The sequence below is a fragment of the Rattus norvegicus genome, chromosome 5, assembly GCF_036323735.1.
Source record: "Rattus norvegicus strain BN/NHsdMcwi chromosome 5, GRCr8, whole genome shotgun sequence".
Lineage (NCBI taxonomy): Eukaryota > Metazoa > Chordata > Mammalia > Rodentia > Muridae > Rattus > Rattus norvegicus.
The window spans coordinates 163790412-163810503 of NC_086023.1; the positions used below are offsets into that span (position 1 = coordinate 163790412).

The following is a 20092-nucleotide window of genomic DNA, read 5'->3' on the forward strand; positions in this document are numbered from 1 at the left end:
TACAGAGGTGAGAAGATAGCTTTCAGGAGCAGCTTCTCTTCTTATACACGTCCTTGGAATCAAACACAGGTCATCTGACTTGGCATTTACCCCCTGAGCTATCTCAATAGCCCATCTTATCCAGACTTTTCAGATCAGGAAACTGAGACATGGTGAGATTTGAAAAACAACAGTTGTTTATTATACAAAAGTCTCAGGGTACCTTTAAGATTTAATTATATTTATTTGTGGAGGGGGCGTGTGCCAATATACAAACATGGAGGTCATAGGACAACTTGCAGGAGTCGGTTCTCTCCTTCCACCGTGTGAGGCCCAGGGATCAAACTCATATTTTGGTGGCAGGGCCCTTCCTTGGCAGGCCATCTCACTGGCCCACCTTTGAGATTCAAAACAAGGTTCTCTGGTTGCAGAGAGGGCTGGACCTGCAGGGCTATTCTGGATACTGAGGACAGCTCTGAGTAGGAGCAGACCAGCAGTTCGGCAGACAAGAACACTGAGTGCCTCTGTTGCAGTTTCTCAGGAAGACTCAACTCCGTACGAACAAGCAACTGATTTGCAAACTGGACAAGTGACTTCAGCTCTGCAGACATCAGGTAAGAGACTTCCCTAGAACAACACTCTAGACTAAAACCTGAAAGCCAGCCTGTTTCCAAATCACCACAGGGACTTGTGGCAGGCACAAAGGCAGGTGCCGATGAGAACAGCTGGTTGGTTGAAGAGCCCCGTTGCACAAGCACAGCCCTTCTGGTCCTTGCCTGGCTAGCCTGTGTGCTTCTCTTCGCCCTCCAGTCAGTGACAACAACAGGGTCCAGTCCCAATCCTGCTGTTAGTGATTGCTGGCTTTTCTCTCTTCAGCGCATCTGCAGACCCTGCTGGCCTACCTTCAAAGTGTGTTCAGGAGTTGATAGCCTGTCACATTCCCATAGCCCACAAACACAAACTATCCTCCTGAGCTCACTCAGTGGAAGCCAGTGCTCAAGGTGGCTCCCAACCTGCTCTTCTACTCTGACACCCAGTGCTCCAGCCACACGGGCTTCCTAACCACATGCAGGCCAATGCTCCAGGTCAGGCTTCCTGGCGGCTGCCCCTCCACTTAGGCTTTCTCTAGTCCACTACTGCCTCTAGGGCATGTCTCTTCTCCTCACCCACCAACTCTGGCACCTGATGCTCCTCCATGCTTCTGCTCGCCCCAGGGCCTCTCCTCTGTCAGCTGGAAGTTTGTCACTTACTGTGGGACAGCCGATGACCAATGAGAAAGCCCAGCCCACCCTGCTCTAGTCTGCCTTTGGGACCTTCTCCAGAGATCCTCCTCTACCCTTCCCTAAGATCTGTGACCTGTCTTAGCTACGTAGGCCAAGCCCTCCCTCACCTTATTAAGTCTCTGCAACCATGGCCTATCCAAGAGACACAGGCACTGATACTCCAGGCCTTCCTTCCGCACACCTTTTTTTTTTTTTTTTTTGGTTCTTTTTTTTCGGAGCTGGGGACCGAACCCACGGCCTTGCGCTTCCTAGGTAAGCGCTCTACCACTGAGCTAAATCCCCAGCCCCCAGGCCTTCCTTCCGACAAGAACCCTTCCAGAAACACGAGAAAACATCTTGGGCTTCTTGTCTTCTTTGCCTCAGGCCACGTGCTCCCTTCTCCTCAGGCCTCTGCAGTCTTGAACTTGACACGTGTCCCAGAGCTATGAAACAGCCCCAGCTGTCCTGGAACTCGCTCTGTAGGCCAGGCTGGCCTTAACTCGGAGATTCACCTGCCTCTGCCTCCCAAGTGCTGGCATTAACCACCCACCAGGCACGTTTTTAATATTCTGGGTTTGTTTTTACATTTATCTGTTTGTGGTGTGTTTGTATGTGTGTGTAAAACCTCAAACCATGACAAAGAGTGTGGAGGTCAGAGGATAACTTTCGCAAGTCGGTTCCAAGGACCAAACACACATCGTGACGCTCAGTAGAAGACTCCTTTACCTGCGGCTGAGCCTCTAAGCCTCTGAGTCTCTGGGCCCCAGCTCTTGTTTACACTGTGCTGCACTCAGCCTAAACAAATCACAGCTACCGCTCCTCACTCTGCTCACACTGGGCTCAGTGTGGATGCCAACCAGGTCTGGGTTAGGTGCTGATTGCATGGGATTGTGTTTGACGCAGCAGATGGACGCAGTGACCCCACCAATGATGCTGTCACTCAGCCTCCCGGCCTGTCTCGTGTGCAGAGAGTGCTTTCAGGACTCTCACCTCAGCCTGCGGCTCCCCATAAGTCTTCAAGTATCTGTCCCCAGACGTCTGCCGGTGAGTAAGAGTGGGAGCGCTGGCACCTCAGGAGGCAGTCGACTGTGGTCAGAACGCAGAGGCTAGAGGAAGCCACCCATGCCCTGCCTCATGGTTCAGGATCAGAGGCAGTGAAATTAGTCACTTAGAATCAGAGGATAGATGTCTGTCTACATGCCACACCGACCAGCACTTCCTCTGCCACCCCATTTGGCTGATATAATGGGTGGCTGAAACTATGTTCCACCTGCAACTGAGTCTAGGGCGAAGTCACACCCAGACGGCAGGGTGGGTCCCAGCTCGGAGCACAAACATGGCTGGAACCTAGTGCAGGCCCAGAGGCCCTGCATTTTAATGTCAGGGCTCCTCTGCAGACAGACCTACTGCATCTGGGCCTGGGGTTCTCAGGCACTGTCATGAGGCACTGAGAGGCACAGGGACTTGGCTCCTGTGCAGAACAGGCTGAGCAGGACCACAAGCTCACAGAGCTTCCAGAAGGGCTGGGTCACCTTGGGGTAGCCTGAGAGGCAGTGATCATTGGCCCATAAGGCCTGGATGGCCCTGAACACTCTGCACAGCTCGGCGGTTGTGTGTTATAGTGATGGGGAGGAGGGGAAGAAACCAACCACAGTTCTAGCCCAGGGGTTAACAGGTGTCTTGAATGGAGGGGCAGCATGGAGAATTAGGACTGGGCTCTTCTCAGCTGGGACCTCCGAGGGCACATGACTCAGGCCACCTCTGTGGCAGGGAATGGAGGATACCCCATTGTAGGTCCAGTAAAGAAGGTGACAAGCATCCTGCTGGGCCCCAGGACGGCCAGGGACAGCTTCAGTACCCCCGGGGGGCAGCTTGGCCCTTGTTCTCCAGGCTTGCAAGGGGGTCTGCAGGTGAGTCTGACGAGTCAATTGTCTGGTAGGCACTATGTTCCTGAGAAGGTCCGAAGAAATCTAGAGGACAGGGAACAAGTGGATAGAGAAAATGAGACCATGGGGCCTTCTGCTAAGCACAGACAGATCCACCATCTGCCATGGCTAGTGTTTGGCATCATGATACCAAGGACAATGGGCAGTGGCAGAAGCCCAGACACCAGGCCTTTACCAAGCAGCGTCCACTCAAGCCTAGCATCGGTATGGGTGGCTCTGCAGATGAGAGAAATGCGAGGGTCAGAGAGACCGGCTGATTTAAGACCCTGTGGCATGAAGCAGATGACACTGGGGTCCAACCTAAACAGCAGCTCCTGTGGTCAATGGCTACTGTGTCACATCTGCCCCGGAAGCACACGCTCAGGTACCTGAGGAGGGGGTCAGTCCTGAGCCCACAGACTTTCTTCCTGCTGTCTGCCAGGCGCTAGGACCCATATAAATCACCATTTCTAGAAGCCACAGGGCCTGACACAGTTGCTGTACCCAGAAGGCTGGGGCTGAGAGTACAGAGCAGGACAGAAGGCACCTGTGTCTCTCACATTTCTCCCTCTGTATATTTGCCCTGAGACCATGGACAAGTCCCAGGAGCAGTGGACCTTCCTTCTCCTGTCTGATCCCTTCACACCCGGGCAGGTCTAGGTGAGCACAGAGATAAACCAGAATGGGCAGCCGTAGGCCACTCTGGCACTGGCTCAGCACTCTCTCATGGGATCCTCAGGTCACCTGGAGACCACACCCAGCTCCCACAGGAGAGCAGGGTCAGAGAGGGCAGGAAAATGGCTTGGCCCGCCACCAAAGAGGACAGCGTGGGCTGAGCCAGAGTCTAGAAGGCTGGTACACAGGGCTCCCTGGCCTGCCTGCTCAGAAAGGGTACGCCCCACATGGCAGGAGCGCACACCTCCAGAGGCAGGGCTGGGTGGAAACAGGAGGAAGGAGTTGTCCCCACAGCCATCTGCAGCCCCGCAGCAGAGGCTCCTTGCTGCCACAGCGAGCTGAGCAACTCCACGCCTCCACTTGTACTCTGGACTGAGGGAGGGCCACCAAGTCTGCCTGACAACAGGAAGAAGTCACACCAGACTGGTGGCTGGGCCGGGGGCAGGCGGGGTGGAGTGGGACTTACCCGAGCGGAGCGGGAGCTCACCCCCTCGCTCCCGGTGCATGTGGTAGACGAGGCAGCAGGAGAAGGGCTTCAGCAGCAAGCTGAAGATGGCCATGCCGGCACTGAAGCGGCCAGTGTCCCCAACGGCAACGCTTGAGTAGAAGATGCTAATGTAGATAATGTCCAGGAAGATGGTGGCAACCAAGCCACCAAGAAACTGCAAGGAACACCATCACAGGATCACGGACACTGACACCCAACCAGACCCCAAGTTTCCCTCACACACACCAGGCTGGTGACCGGCATCTTGTGACTGACACCTGCATGGTCTAGGAGCATGGACACAAGAGTCTGGCTCTAACCTGTTGCCCCATAATTCCCCACCCCCATCTCCTGCCATTGAGATCATGAGGGGCCTATCTCCAGAATTTCTGAGAGGGACACTTCCTTGGAGCCCATAACATCTGGTCTCGCTGCAAGAAAACAAGGGAAACAAACCCCTTTGTAATTCTCCTAAGGAGACACTGGGGTTCTGTGACCTCCCCCCATGTCTGTCTTGGGGGGACAACAGCAGAGGTGGGTCGCTGTGTAGCTGGCCTGGCTAGGCTTGCCGTGTGCAGGGCTTTAGAACAGAAAAAGATGGGGTGTGAGGAAGAGAGAAGACTGGGGCAGATGAGGGGCCCACGGATGGAGCCACCTCCCCACCGCCAACTCACCATGCCAATGGCATCAACAGAGTCCCGCTGGGCCACAGCCCACACACCCAGGGCCAGGATAGTGAAGTTGCCCCAAGCATAGGAGCCTGAGAACGCCAAGCAGCCCCTGCATAGAGAGACACTATCAGTCACCGCTTTGAGCTGCCCACCCCTCCCAGTTCCTTCCCCTGCTCCAGGGTCTTAGCCACAGGTCTTCTGTGTCACTCCTGCCCCCTGCAGGCAGTTCTTGAAATAGCAAGCAGTGTGTGAATCTGACCATGTGACTCCTCCACTCCAACCTTTCCACCGTTTGGAATGAGATACCTTTTTTTGCTGTACGCTATGGGGTTCCCACGAGAGCCCCACCCTTGCTCCTGGCTGCTACACCCTTGAGGTTCCGTTTTCCTGAACACACAGCCATCTTAGAGCTCAAGCGTTGCCTGAGAGATCTGCTCCCATGCTGACTGACCGAGCCCCTCCCTGCTGTAGTTTTCAGATTACCTCCATCAACTGCCATCACCTACTAGTCTGCTTGTTGAGCCGGCTTGTCACAGTTAACACAGGGCCCTTCCTGGGACCTGGCTCTGCCCTGCGTAGGCATTCTATACTGATAGCGTAGGTATTCTATACAAGAGCTCACAGCTGCTCTTGGCGGGGAGGCGGTGTTGTGAGCCTCATTTTATAGACTCAAGTCACAGACCTAAGTGACTAACCAGGTCACAGGCTGCACAATGAAGGAGCACGAGGACACACCGCTCCTAGGTATGGTTGAGAAGAAGGTTTTATTGTAGATGTGCGGGAGAGACAGTCAGAGGCATCTGCAAGGGTCCAGACTGAGCATGGCCAGCAAACTGAATAGGGCCATGAGAGGTGTGGAGGAGATCATCAGAGGAAGAGAAAGCGAGGAAAGGGGAGAGGGGGCAAAGAGACAAAGAGAGGTCCAGGAGAGGAGCCAAGAGCAGAACCAAGAGCGCAGGTAGCCAAAACAGCTGAGTTGTAGAGGAATCAGAAGCTGCGGGAAGGGAAGCCCAGATGCTGAGCTGAAGAGGTTTAGGGTAGGGAGAGGTTTAGGCGGAGTGAGAAGTGCTGGGAGACACCACAGGTACTGAGAGATGCAGGGAGAGGTGGGAGGGGCCACAGGTACTGCAGGGAGAGGTGGGAGGGGCCACAGGTACCGCAAGGAGAGGTGGGAGGGGTCACAGGTACCGCAGGGAGAGGTGGGAGGGGTCACAGGTACCGCAGGGAGAGGTGGGAGGGGTCACAGGTACTGCAGGGAGAGGTGGGAGGGGCCACAGGTACTGCAGGGAGAGGTGGGAGGGGTCACAGGTACTGCAGGGAGAGGTGGGAGGGGCCACAGGTACTGCAGGGAGAGGTGGGAGGGGCCACAGGTACTGAGAGATGCAGGGAGAGCTGGGAGGGGCTGCGGATACTGATGAGATTCGTCTGGGTTTCTTGGGGACCCAACCATCACCAGGGCTGGGACTGGATCACTGGAATTAGCAATTAGGCTAAGAGGCCGATGTTTTCCAGTCCTCCTACCTTCTGTCTCGGGAAAGCAAGTGTGAGCTCATCCTGTTACCAAAGTGGAGCTTCAGGGAAAGTGACACCCCACCTCCGCAGTTTACGTCGCTCACAGCTAGCTGTTGGCCTGGGCACTGCCCTTAAGCCTGCATGTGATCTCAGTGGTTTTCTGACTTGTTTTTAGCGGACACTCCTGAAGTGTCCCGGAGCCTCACTTAGGGACTTGGTTGGTAAGCAAGGGGCCAATCCTTATCCCACTGTGCAAACGGAAAGCAGACCCAGCCCCACCCAAGCAGAAGGGACTCCTAAATGTGATGGGCTGGAACACTGCAGAATGAGACCTGATCAGGCTAACTGGACCGGGGAGCACGTACACACTGACCCCAGGGAAGTGTGGACAAAGACGCCAGGTGACACAACACACAGCCAGGACACATGTGGATGTGGCCAGACACTCAGAGTCACTTACCAGGTTGTCAACAGCCAGTGAACCAGGAGAATAACCTGTGGTACAAGGACAGGGGTTGGATAAGTCTACGAGCGCAGTCACAGGTGGTACAATGTTACTGGAACACACAGAAGGCCCCCGCCTGGCACCTACAGGGATCTCACAAGTGTCTTAAATTCCGGCAACGGTAAAGAGTCTGTGGTAACGAAAGAGGAGCCTGGCTAGCAGCAGGCACCGCTCTCCCTCCCTGTTTCTTCTAGGGAGCCCAGACTGTGAGCCCTGGATTCATTCTCTAAATGGGAAAATGGAAGGGGCCTCAAACAAGGGGAGAGCTCTTAGGATCTGGAGCCAGAGCTATGGATCAACTGCAAGGCAGCCACAGTGGCTAGAGGGTGGGAGTGGGTAGCAAGGAGGTGGGTGGGGCTGGGACTCGGTTGGTAGAATGCTTGTCTGGCATGCTTGAAGCCCTGAGTTCAACCCCTGAGTTGAATAAACTTCAAGTCAGGCACATTTGTGCACACCTGTAATCTCAGCACTGGGGGTGAGTGGGGTTTGGAGGCAGGAAGATCAGGAGTTCAAGACTTTCCTCAGGGCTGGAGAGATGACTCAGCGGTTAAGAGCGCTGACTGCTCTTCCGGAGGTCCTGACTTCAATTCCCAGCAACCACATGGTGGCTCACAACCATCTATAATGGGATCAGGCACCCCCTTCTGGTGTGTCTGAAGACAGCTGCAGCGTACTCATATAAATTAATTTAATAAATCTTAGAAAGAAAGAAAGAAAGAAAGAAAGAAAGAAAGAAAGAAACCACATCGCAGGCTGGGCATGATGGCATACACCTTTAATCCTAGCACTCAGGAGGAAGAGGCAGATGGGTCTCTCTGAGTCTGAGGCCAGCCTGATCTATAAAGTGAGTTCCAGGACAACCAGGGCTGTTACACAGAGAAACCCAGTCTCAAACAACAACAAACAAACCAACCAACAAACAAAAACAAAACAACAGAAAGAAAAAGAAAAAGTAGACGAGGCCTCTCATACCTCAGTTTCCCTATCAGGGAATATAATCAGCCCTCGGATACAGTGATACAGTGATACGACTTCCAAGAAAGCAGCAGGGAAAAACAAGAGTCAAGCAGCCCACCCTTCCTGGAAAAGCACAGTGGTAGGGAGGGCCAGTGGCCAGGGGCCTGCTAGCTCCTATTCAGGGAAGCAGGAGTCTGAGGCTTCTCTAAGAGAAACTGGGAAGGACCAGGCCACAGGTGGAAGGGAGCAGAGCCAGAGCCCGGAACTCTCTTTCCCAAACAAGATCAACAGGCCAGGGCAGTGCTGGACAGGAAATGCAGGCCCCTCTCTGTGTGGTGGAGATCGTGTGTATCACTCAGGGAGCATCTATGGAAAGGGAACCTTGGCTTCAGGGGAAGCAGGGGCTTCAGTTCTTGTCACCCTTGGTCCCCTACGATGGTCCACCTCATTCTCTGCAGTAATTCTGTCAAAGCCCTATTCCACGGAACCTTCTACCTACACTGCCTCCAGGGCAACCTGGAGTAGAACAGAGGCTCAGCACACCAGGTCCAGTCAGAAAGCCAAACAACAGCTCAGATGCACATTGATCAACCGCCCTGTTCTGGGCTTTCTGGCTGGCTGGCTTTGTTTCAGGGGTTTGCAAAGGTAAACCCATTTCCTGGCCTGAGGGCTGTTTTCTTGCCCCCCCCCCGAACCCCCGTGTCTCAGTCTTTTGAGACACAGTTTCTCTGTGCAGCCCCGACTGTCCTAGAACTCCCTCTGTTAGACCAGGCTGGCTTCAAATTCACAGAGATCCCTGTCTCTCTTCACACACTGCCACTTCCCGACATCTGGTCTGGGTTTTTAAGCCCCTCATCACCCTAGAAGACACAGCGGAGAAGTCAAGAAACCTCAATGTCACACAGATAACTAACTCTGTGGTCTTAAAACCTCACCCGAAACCAGCACTCTGTCCAGTCGGGATCTTTAAGGTCAAAGGCAGGGCAGAGGGAAGTGAAATTTAACTTGGAAAAGGGTGGGTCAGCAGAAGTCTAAGGGCCCTGAGTATTAATTAACCCTTTGTTCCGGGCTATGGACTATGGCTCGGTGGTAGAAAACTTGCCTGGGATGTGGTACCCTACCAGGAGAAAACAAAGCAAGTCTTTGTTTACCAGTCCCAAAGGAGGAGGGGTTGGGGATGTCCCTGACCTCAACTTAATACATCCCAGTGTGTCCTGTGAAAACATTTGGTGACCTATTAGACAAGATAGGATGCCCCCAGGACAGCTAAGTTTAAGGGCTACTCAGGTAGCCCAGGAGAGAGGCAGGTCCTGCCCTGGTCATCTGACAGACTTTGGAGGCAAACCATGGAATGGATCCTAGCTCCCCACACGAACCTGGGCAAGTCTGACATAAACTGCCACCTGCTCTTCAGCACAGCAGGGACTCCTGGGCTCTGGAGGACAGTGTGGAGGACACTCTACACAGCAGGCCTCATTGCTGCCTCCTCCCTGCCCCCACTGCTCCTCCCAGGACTTCACAAGGCTCCTCCAACCTGAGCTGCTACAAGCTTCTGCTTAAGAGAAGTATGGGTACAGGGCTGGGGATTTAGCTCAGTGGTAGAGCGCTTACCTAGGAAGCGCAAGGCCCTGGGTTCGGTCCCCAGGTCCCCAGCTCCGAAAAAAAGAACCAAAAAAAAAAGAGAAGCATGGGTAGGTGAGGCCTAGTCAGGGACCCACTTCTTTCACAGAGCCCAGGCCAAGTGCTGAGCAGAGCAGGGCATCCTTTTTAAAAGGCTGAGGGTGGACTGAGGCGGGCAGCCATGGTGTCCCAGCTGCCTTCCATGGGGTTCTTGCAGATCTTGCAGGCAACACAACAGAGCTCTCGGGCTCATTCTGAATTTCAGCTTGTGAGTAATTCAGCGTGTCCCCAATACCGAGACATACAGTAAAACGCTGTCATCAGCGCAAAGCCCAAAAGTGACTGAAAGTCCTTCCTACCTGCTACTTCACAACCCCCCCGGTGCTGACCTGCTTCTGACTGGCCCCTGCCAAGATCCACAGAGCTTGTCAATCAAGTCCTAGGGGCCTGGTCTTTGCATTGCCTGCTAGCTCACATTTGTGGTGGATACACTGTGCCTATCAGGTTCTAAATGTTGATGTAGGCCGACGAAAACCAAAAGTTAGCCCTAAGCAACTGATAACCACGAAATGCAAAGCACGGGAGCTAGGTCTTCGGGGGTTCGAATCCCGATTGCACCTGCTATTACTTGGATGATCTAAGCTGAAGTTTGCACTCCGATGAAAGAGCATAGCTCCTCTGGCTAGGCGTGGTGCTGCGTGCCTTTAATCCCAGCACTCTCGGGAGGCAAAATCGAGAGGATCTCTTGTCAATTCAAAGACAGCCTGATGTATATAGCGAGTTCTAGGCCAGCCAGAGCTAGATAGCAAGACCCCCCCCCAAACAAAAACAACAGAATGCAGTTTCAGTGTTCTCAGTGTAGGACTGAGATGAATAAAAGCAACACAGGCTGGGGATATGGCTTGGTTGGTAGTGCTTCCTTATCCAGCAAGAAGCCCTGGGTTTTATTGCCAGTACCGTGCAATCCTGGCACTGGAGAGGTGGAGGCAGGAGGACCAGAAGTTTGAGGCCATCCTCAGCTGCATAATAAGTTTGAGGCTAGCCAGTACCACACGAGACCCTAACTCAAATGAATAAGACATATCAGCCCATAAACACCAGCTCTTTTCCCACCTGCTTCTGTTTTAGTATTATTTGTTAGTGTGTGGTACTGGGATGGAACCCCAGTCCTGGTGTGGGCTACTCAAATGTTCTACCATAGAGACTCATGCTGTCCTCATACTTATTGGAGGGTAGGCTCAAGCAGAATAAGGCAGAGCCTGACCCCTAAGGCTGCCTCCCAGACCTGCAGTAGCCCATAAATCTGTCCCTAGAAAACGGATCCACTCAAACCCATTCCTTTACTCCAATCTCCCTCCAGCTGCTTAGCCAGCAGCTTAGGAATGGGAAACCGGCCAGAGCAAGTCACAGCCCAGCCCGCGTGCAATCAATCACTCAGCTGCTCCAATGCCACCTATATCTTCTGTCCCTTTCGTCTCAGACACCAAAGGGTGCTTAGTGGTTTAACACCTGAGAGAAGGTTTAGGGTTTCAAGAAACTTGCGCCAAGAAACCAAGATGGCCGGTTTACTTCCAGGTTCACACCGCTCTTGCCAAAGCTAAGTGGCCAGCACCTCTGTTGCAAACGAGGAGGGCTGAGAGAGAAAAAGAACTTAGGAAATGAAGACATCGTAGGCAGCCCTGCTACCCGGAGCCCAGCACAGCCTCTGGGGTTTTTTGCTTTTAGGAAACCTCTACAGTTCCTGCTTCTTAATTATGAAATAAAGACGCTGCATGCGGAAATTAGGGAGAAGCAATTGTTTGGGAACACCGAGTTTCTCCTAACTTCAGCCAGCACCCAGAGGGGTCCACCCGGACTGCACTGACCTCTCAGGAGGAGAGGTGTCCCTGTCCTGCTGTGGGGGACACCAGGAGCGCTGGCCCGGACGGTCCGGGACCCGTGCCAGCCTGGGTCCATCCGGGAGGGGCGGCCCTGTCCGTCTCTGTCCCCAGGTGTCCCTCTCGGTGTCCGCCGCCTCCTCCCCGGGGCTCTGCGCCTTCCCCTCGGCTCCGACTCCGTTCCCCAGGTTCCTGGACCCCCGCCCGACCCGGCCGCGCGGCCACCTTCAAGTTCACGGCAGGCAGCTCCATCCCGACCCGGCGGAGGGCACCTGAGCGACGGCCACGGGGACTCCTGGGCTCCGAACTCGGGAACAAACTTCCTGGCCCCGCCCGTCGCGTTGCGCCAGTTCCAACGGCGTGAGGCCAATCCGCGCGGCCACGTGACTGCAGTCGGTTGCTAGGAGACGGCGTCTAGCAGCTTGCCCTTGCTGCAAGGCTCAGGCTCCTGCTACTGCCTAGGCCTCTACCAGCTGCTGTGCTTCAAGCAGAAGGACGGGATTTCTACAGACTAGGGCTCAACCGGCTGCCTACTTGGGATCGGGGCGAGGTGGTGGGACCTCCCGCAGCCATAAGAGCCTGGGGGCAACCAGGCAGAAACTGCTGGTGTGATAACAGTTGGTGTCTGCCCAGGACACCCTCTCTCCTCTCTTCCTTCCCTTGCACAAGAATTAGTACAGTTCCTACCTCATCATCTTCGTGAGGGTCGGTGAATTAATTTATGTCCATAAAGGAAAAAAGCGAGGGCTGGAGAGGTGATTCCGTGATTAAGAGCACTTGTTACTCTTTCAGAAGACCTGGGTTCAGTCCCCAGCACCCACCCGGTGTACATGTACATGTGATCCGACCACACTCTTTTGTCCTCCGCAGGCGCCAGACACACGGCCTCACGCACATACAGGCGGGTGAGACATTTATATACATAAGATAAATAAATACAAAAGAAATTGAAGATTAGTTCTTACTGTGTTAAAGTTTTGCTTCAAGCTTATTGGATTTCGAGAGAATTTCATAAAATTCATTTAAAAAAAGAAGGAAAGAAAGAAAGGTAAAAAGGAGGTACAGCAAAAAAAAAAAAAAATTAAAAAAAAAAAGAGGTACATCGAGCCAAGCCTGTAAATAGGAGTCTTTGGGAAGTCGAGGCAAGGCAATACCACGAGATCAAAGCCTGCTTGGCTTTATAAAATGAGACCATGTTTATTTCTTCTTTATCTGTTTAGGTGGATGCATGTCCTACTATGAGTGTGGAGGTGAGAGTGTGGATGGTTCTCTCCTTCCATCCAGGGTCCTGAAGCCTGGGAAAGGAAAGGAAGACAGGACCCCAAGTCAAGGAAAAGGCTTTCCAGCTGACAACTGAACAGCCTCCATCATGAGGAAAGCAGAGGCCGGACAACTGTGGAGCCCAGCAGTTCAAAGCCAGCCTGGGCAACCGAGCGAGACCTTGTCCAAAAGAGAGGGGGTCAGGGCCCAGTGTTATAGCATCTATTTACCACAGCACAGACAAGGGACAATATCATCATAGCCTAAGTAAGGTTCCAAGCGATCAGAGCTGTGCCTTGTGTAAGCGGCCCATGCATACAAGCTCTTTTCTTTCTTTCTTTTTTTTTTAAGATACATTTATTTTAATGAGTACACTGTAGCCATCTTCAGACACACCAGAAGAGGGCATCAGATCCCATTACAGGTGGTTATGAGCCACCATGAGGCTTCTGGGATTTGAACTCAGTACCTCTGGAAGTTGCAGTCAGCACTCTTAACCATTGAGCCATCTCTCCAGCCTGCTCACGAACTTTTGTACTGTCAATATACCAGGAGCCAGCCACTTGACGTCCACTTGCTCAGCATAGCAAAAGCTGGAGAGCATTTGGTCTGGACAGTTAGCAGACAGTCTCCCTTGTGAGCGCTCTCAGGAGGAGGAAACTGCCCTGCCCGGGCTCTTGGGTGTGAGTCCTCTCAGGGCACAACTGCAACTTGTTCTGGTCTCCAGAATAGAAGGCACATGGGAACCTATGAAACCGTCTGAGTGGACACATGATGACATCCAGACCACAGATCCCCAGATAGGGTTTTCTTTCTAGGTAGAGGAAGAGAGTTTGGGGTGGGCGGAGGCCTAGTTTACTACCCCTTTTAAAGCACAACCCTCAACCCAGAAGGAAAGCCATGACAAGTGTACCATTGTAATGGACCAACTATTCTGTTTTTGTTTCTAGGCAGAATAATTCTGCATAGTCCAGGCTGGCACTGAACTTGAGAGGGCCCCTGCTGTATCCTCCTCAGGGCTGGGATCAGAGGCACGTGCCTTTACATGGGTCTGATTATGATTTGTTATAAAAGTTTATTTAACTGACATAAACGTTATACACATTGGCAAGGTATTTCCACAAATGGACAGCAACACATCCTCGAATGTTTATATCTTAGTCATGTTTATTTAGTTTATGTTGATATGTAAGTCTGCATGCCATGCCCCTACAGGGAAGTAAGAGGAGGACCAACTTATTTTTGAGCCAAGGTCTCTCCTTCTTTCTGCCATTCTGAGCACACCGGGCTAGAATCTGGGTGATCCTCTAGTCTCTATCTCCCACTCTCTGTGGGGGTGCTGGGATTACAGATGCATACGACCACATCTGGCATCTGGCATGGGTCCTGGGGAACAAACCCATGTCAGCAGGCTTGTGTGGCAAGTGCCTTTAACCACATAGCCATCTCCCAGGCCCTTTAGTCTGGGAATATTTATTTATATAACTGGTGTGTGTGTGTGTGTGTGTGTGTGTGTGTGTGTGTGTGTGTGTGTGTGTATGTACCTGAATGTGTTTATGTGCACATGCGTATGCAGGAGTCTGCATAGGTCAGAAGAGGCACTGATCCTCTGGAACTGGAGTTGCAGAAGGCTAAGAGCTACCCTGTGGATGCTGGAAACCAAACCCAGGTCCTCTACAACAGCAGCAAGTACTCTTAGTTGCTGAAGCATCTCTTCAGCCCTCGGTACCATATTTTAAGGGTTAGGGTGTAGCAGAGTGGAGTGGTAGTGTATTTGTCTAGTATGTGTATGTGTGTAGCAGTGAATTTCAACAGCACACACACACACACACACACACACACAGAGAGAGAGAGAGAGAGAGAGAGAGAGAGAGAGAGAGAGAGAGAGAGAGAGACTGTTGATTTTGCTCCTTTGATAGAATGCTTGCTTAGCATCATGAGGCCCTGGGTGGGATGTCTGGAACTGTATAAACAATGTGGTGGCATGCATCTAGAGTCCCAACACTCACTCCAGAGGTAGAAGCAGGAGGATTCAGGAGTTCAAGGCCAGCCTAGGCTAAATCAAACCCTGTTCCCTTCTGGTGGTTTGAATGAGAGTGGCCCCCCTAGGCTTATATGTTTGAATGCTTGGGGTCCCAGCTGGTAGAACAGTTTGGGGAGGATTAGAAGGCGTGGTCTGGTTGGAAGAGTTGACACTGAGACAGGCTTTGAGGTTTCAAAGCCCACACCATTCCCAGTTATCTGTCTCTCTGCTTCCAACTTGTGGGCCAAGATACGAGCTCTTAGCTACTGCCTGCCTACTGCCCTGCTTCTACTATAATAATCATGGACTTCTACTCTCCGTAACCATGAGCCCCATTAAACATTTTCCTTTATAAGTTACTGTGCTAGTTTGAATAAAATAGTCCCCCACAGGCCCATGGTACTATTAGGAGGTGTGGCTTTCCTGGAGTAGGTATGGTCTTGTTGGAGGAAGTGCATCAGTTTCTCTCCTGCTGCCTTCAGAACAAGATGTAGAGCTCTCAGCACCGTGTTTCATGTTTCTCGCTATGACAACGATGGACTGAACCTCTGAACTGTAAGCCAGCCCCAATGAAATGCTTCCCTTATTAAGATCTGCTGTGGTCATGGTGCTTTTACAGCAATAGAAAAACAACTCAGACACCACCACCCCAAAACAAAACTCCCAACGCACTTGCAGGGGCCTGCCCCACACTTGGAAGGAGGAAGGCTGCAGGGACGCATCTAAGCGGACAGGCCCTGCATGGCCTGCATAGTCTGTTGTCACAAGATCAGATCCTCACACTTCTATATGACTGTGTGCTTTCAAGGTACCTACGTATAAAGCAGACAGCTCCCTGGGGTCTTCGGGTCTTTGTTCTTGAAAGCTCCCATGTCATATAGACCTTGGATTTTCTGTATATGTCATGCCTTTTCTATGTAATGAAGGCATGGTCACTCTGTAAAGAGAACACAACCCAGGCCAAGATGGAAGGACTGGAGCCAGGCCAGGACTGCAGACAGACACTGCTGCTCCCGTGGGTACTCACTGTCTTCATCCCAGCAAGCTGAGGCCAGAGGTGGGGGAGGACACAGGAAGAACCAGCTGGCTGGGTAGGCTGGGCTGGCACGCAGTGAGTACACAGAGGAATAAAGGAGAGAGAAGCTAACTGTTCTCTCAGGAGCCAGGGTTCCTGCTGTGACCTGTTCCCGGTTGTGGGAGGATAAAAGGCCCCCATACTCTGTAAGGTTTCAGAGTCGGCGGACGTTTAGGGAATGTACTTTTGGAATTAGTTTATATTTGTCTTCCTCCCTCCCTCCCTCCCTCCCTCCCTCCCTTCCTTCCTTCCTTCCTTTCTTCCTTCCTGAGACAGAGTTCTAGGCTGACTAAAACTCAATATGATGACTTTAAGACTTGTTTGTAGGGGTTGGGGATTTAGCTCAGTGGTAGAGCGCTTGCCTAGCAAGCGCAAGGCCCTGGGTTCGGTCCCCAGCTCCGGAAAAAACAAACAAACAAACAAAAAACAAAAAAAGAGACTTGTTTGTATTACATGTATTTATTTGTTTATTTATTTATGTGTGTGTAAACACTAAAGCACAGATGTGTCGGGGGGAGACAACTTGCAGAAGTCATTTCTCTCCTACCATGCAGGTTCCAGGGATTAAAAACTCCGGTCTCAGTTTGTCACGAGCACCTTTTCTTTCTTTCTTTCTTCTTCTTCTTCTTCTTCTTCTTCTTCTTCTTCTTCTTCTTCTTCTTCTTCTTCTTCTTCTTCTTCTTCTTCTTCTTCTTCTTCTTCTTCTTTTTTTTTAAGATTTATTTATTATATGTGAGTACACTGTCTCTGTCTTCAGACCTACCAGAAGAGGGCATCGGATCCCATTACAGATGATTGTGAGCCACCATGTGGTTGCTGGGAATTGAACTCAGGACCTCTGGAAGAGCAGCCAGTGCTCTTAACCGCTGAGCCATCTCTCTAGCCCACGAGCACCTTTTTGCAGCGAGCTGGCCTTGAACACTGATCCTCCTGAGTGATGCTAAGCCTCGGGAGTGTTCGTAGGATCGCATTGCTCATTATGTAGGATGCCATGCCACACAGCTCCTAGCACAGAGTAATGGCACTGTCTGTCTGTCCCTTAGCTGCCTGAGAGCATGGTGTCTGTCAGCCTCCCAGCATCCCTGGCGCACTGCAACGCCCAGTGAATTGAAGGAAGGGTGAATATCTACTGGGTGGTGAAGTAGCATCCAGATGCTCTCCTATTAGTAAGCCAGGGGGCTGGGTCACCTTGTGGTGGGGACCTGTCACACTGAGGACTTTTTCATAATTTCTCAAATTATTGTTTGACAGCCTCATAGTTTATACAACAATTTTCATCCATTTTCATTTTTTAAAGATTTAGTTTTATTTGTTTGTTTGTATGTATGTATGTATGTATGTATGTATGTATGTATGTATGTATGTATGTATGTATGCGATGTACACGCTGTGTGCCCACAGAGGCTAGAAGAGGGCATTGGATCCCCTGGAGCGGGAGTTACAGGTCACTGTGAACCATCTGATATGGATGCTGGGAGCTGAAGTAGGGTCCTCTGGAAGAGCAGGGTGTGCTTTAACTGCTGAGCCATTTCTTCAGCCCCCAGTTCTAGTTGTGTCACCCTTTATTCCCTTACCCCACCCCCTTTCCCTCAATGAAACCCATCTTCCCATCTAGTTCCCCTTCTACTTCAAGCCTTCTCTCTGTGTGTGACTGCTGGGTTTAATTCACGTTTCTCAGCAGAGCATGGGTGGGAGACGGTTTCCTGGGGCAGAGCCAGTCATCAGAGGGTACACTTCTGAAGAAAACAATACCTCCTCCCCCTACAACTGCAAACTGCCAGTGGTCCCTCCTGGAGGGGTGGGGCCTTGCAGATCCTTCCTCCACCATGGGGAAATGTTGAGCCCCTCCCCTATCATGTGCAAGTCTTACACAGATAACCACAGCTGCAGTGTGTTCAGGAGTGCAATGCCACTGTCATGTCCAGGCCCATACTCTGTCTCTTACACTCTGCTTGTGGCTTCCTCCTCAGCCCTACACTGAGCCCAGGAGGGAGTGATGAAGCTATCTCATTAGGGCTAAGCACTCTGCAGTCACTTACTCTAGGCACTTTGGGTCAGTCAGAGGCTTCTGCACTAACTGACTGACCATAAGGAGCTTCTCTCCCGAGGGCTGGGGACAGCACCAGTGAACGACAAACAAAGGCTGTGTAAAGTGTATCAGAACATTCATCCGCACTGGGAATCTTAAGGTCAGAATCCCTACCACTTTCCCCAACCTCCCTGTCCTCTGACCCTCTGCCACTGGGTGTCTGTGTCCTTGAGTGAGTCACTGGTCCTAAATGGGGCAGTGACATCAGATCTAAGACATTGTGGGCCTCGAAGGAGGCTTGAAATGGTGAAGGTCTTTAAAATGACTCCAGTTGACCGGTGCTTCCAGAGGTAGAAGATACCAGTTTTTTTTTTTTTTTTTTTTTTTTTTTTTTGAGCTGGGGACCGAACCCAGGGCCTTGCGCGTGCTAGGCAAGCGCTCTACCACTGAGCTAAATCCCCAACCCCAAAGATACCAGTTTTAATGTGAGTCCCAGACACGTCCTTCCCTAAGAGGGCAAGCAGATCTGGACGAAACAGAGCAGAGAATATAGACCCAAACTTATCTGAAGGCACACGCCTGTGAGGAAGTGGGGACCAAGAAGCCTTTCAGAGAAGGGCCTTAAGGAGCAGGGCCCTGGCCCCTCAACAGCTCGGGGAATGTCTTCTGATAGATTCAGTTTGCTGCCCTATGGCTCTGGGTTTCTTGGCCTTGGATCTGTCAGGACTGGAGAGAGCCCATGTCCTTTGTTGTTGTTTTAAGATTTTATTTTTGTTTTATGGGCGTTTGCCTTCCTGTATGTCTGTGCACTTTGTGTGCGTGTGTGTGTGTGTGTGTGTGTGTGTGTGTGTGTGTGTGTGTGTGTGTGAAGTGCCCAAGAATGCCAGAAGAGGGGGTCAGATCCCCTGGAAGAGACCATTTTTAAGTGCCTTTTAGAGAGTCTGGAACGGGACAGGATAAACAGCAGACAGTAGGCCTGCGATGGTCACACACACCTTTAATCCCAGCACTCAGGAGACGGGGGCAAGCAGATCTCTGAGTTGGATGCTAGGGTGGTCTACAGAGCCAGTTCCAGAACAACCAGGACTTCACAGAGAAACCTTGTTTCGGAAAGAAAAAAACTGACAGTGAAGGGCTAGAGAGATGGACTAATGGTTAAGAGTACTTCCTTGCTGGTCTTGCAGAGGACCTGGGTTCGGTGCCCAGCACCCACACACAAGATGGTTTCCAACCATCTGTAACTCTAATTTTAAAGGATCCTTTATCTGACCTCCCTGGGCACCAGAAATCCATGCAGTGTATGCACATGCGTGTAGACAAAACACTCAAACACATCAAAGAAAAGTGGACAATGAGATACCTGGGTTACTCTTGTCTCCATGCCCTGAGGGGCAAGGAGAGAGTTAGGATATCCCGGCGTGATTTATGTGCCTTTGTGCCGAAGGGAGCAGGTGAGCCACAGTGAGGAGAGGTGCAATGGGAAGGCAGAGAGGCCAGGCGTTCATCCTGGCATAAGTTACATGGTGGGTTCAAGTATGGAGTCAGAGCAGTTTAGGGAAGGCAGTTTTGAATTGCCAGCGGGCGAGGCTCACACTAGTGGAACCTGTCCAGTCACTTAGTGCTAGGACTGGAGCGCCGGAGACTGGAGCATTCAAGTTACGCAGTGATGGACATACCCAAAGGCCTGGAGGAAAAGAAAGGCAGAGGGGAAATGGCCTCTGTCCTTCTGTATCCAAGGAAACTGGCCAGAGGGAGAGCAGACACAGAGAGCAATGCCTGGAGGAAGGAGGCCTTCTCTACAGCTCTCTGTTCTGTAGTGTTCCCTTTCACTAAGTGTGTGGGTGGGTGGGGGTGTGCACATGTGTGTGTGCGTGTGTGTCTGTGCATGTACATGTGTGTGCTAATGCTGTGTACATGTGCTCAGATGTTTTGTTCTCCCTGTGTCTCGCGCTGAGCATCTTGTCCGATTGCATTCCTGAGCCTGTGCCAAGGCCTCCCTGAAGGCCTGTTGCTCCTCCAACTGCCCCATAGCACGTCAAGGCTTCAGGACCTCAGGCCCCAGACGTCCCTTTATCCGGCCTAACATCTTTCTGCCTGGATAGTGTTGGAATTTCCATTTCTGGGAGCATCTAGGAGCTCTGTCTGTGTACACACTGCCACCCCAAGATGCCCATCAGTTAGCAGTTTCTCGGGGTGTTTGCTTTCCTTGTATCTGATCCCAGTCTCTAGGAGGAT

General features: G+C 51.8%; 1 protein-coding gene and 1 long non-coding RNA gene across 15 annotated transcripts; one reads left to right on the plus strand and one right to left on the minus strand.

Moving 5' to 3' along the window:
- Positions 1-153: 153 nt before the first annotated feature.
- On the minus strand, positions 154-11763 carry Agtrap (angiotensin II receptor-associated protein). Of its 2 annotated transcripts, none has more exons than XM_039109696.2 (5): positions 11459-11593; positions 6972-7006; positions 5003-5108; positions 4308-4503; positions 154-3211 (listed from the first exon to the last, which is right to left on the minus strand). In XM_039109696.2, the coding sequence occupies exons 3-5, from the start codon at positions 5003-5005 to the stop codon at positions 3093-3095; spliced, it is 318 nt and encodes a 105-aa protein (XP_038965624.1). In that variant the 5' UTR covers positions 5006-5108; positions 6972-7006; positions 11459-11593; the 3' UTR covers positions 154-3092. The 2 variants fall into 2 exon arrangements, with proteins under 2 accessions (XP_038965624.1, NP_001007655.1); NM_001007654.1 differs by lacking the exon at positions 11459-11593 and adding an exon at positions 11696-11763 and having other exon boundaries at positions 1445-3211.
- A 92-nt stretch (positions 11764-11855) lies between these two features.
- Positions 11856-19065, plus strand: LOC102551534 (uncharacterized). 13 transcript variants are annotated; one of them, XR_010066730.1, is made up of 4 exons: positions 11856-12375; positions 12691-13548; positions 15236-15308; positions 15680-19065. It is a non-coding gene; the product is annotated as an uncharacterized LOC102551534 (long non-coding RNA). The 13 variants fall into 13 exon arrangements; XR_010066732.1 differs by having other exon boundaries at positions 16872-19065; XR_010066729.1 differs by having other exon boundaries at positions 11860-12375; positions 12691-12997; positions 15236-16994; positions 17937-19065.
- The last annotated feature ends 1027 nt before the right edge of the window (positions 19066-20092 follow it).

Excerpts from the sequence above, each read along its gene's own strand:
- Agtrap (NM_001007654.1), bottom strand. The coding sequence starts at position 11,722 with ATGGAGCTGCCTGCCGTGAACTTGAAG. Across the intron at positions 7,007-11,695 it reads TGCCTGCCGTGAACTTGAAG|GTTATTCTCCTGGTTCACTG; the intron begins GTGGCCGCGCGG and ends CTTGTACCACAG. Across the intron at positions 3,212-4,307 it reads TGAGCTCCCGCTCCGCTCGG|ATTTCTTCGGACCTTCTCAG; the intron begins GTAAGTCCCACT and ends CCTGTCCTCTAG.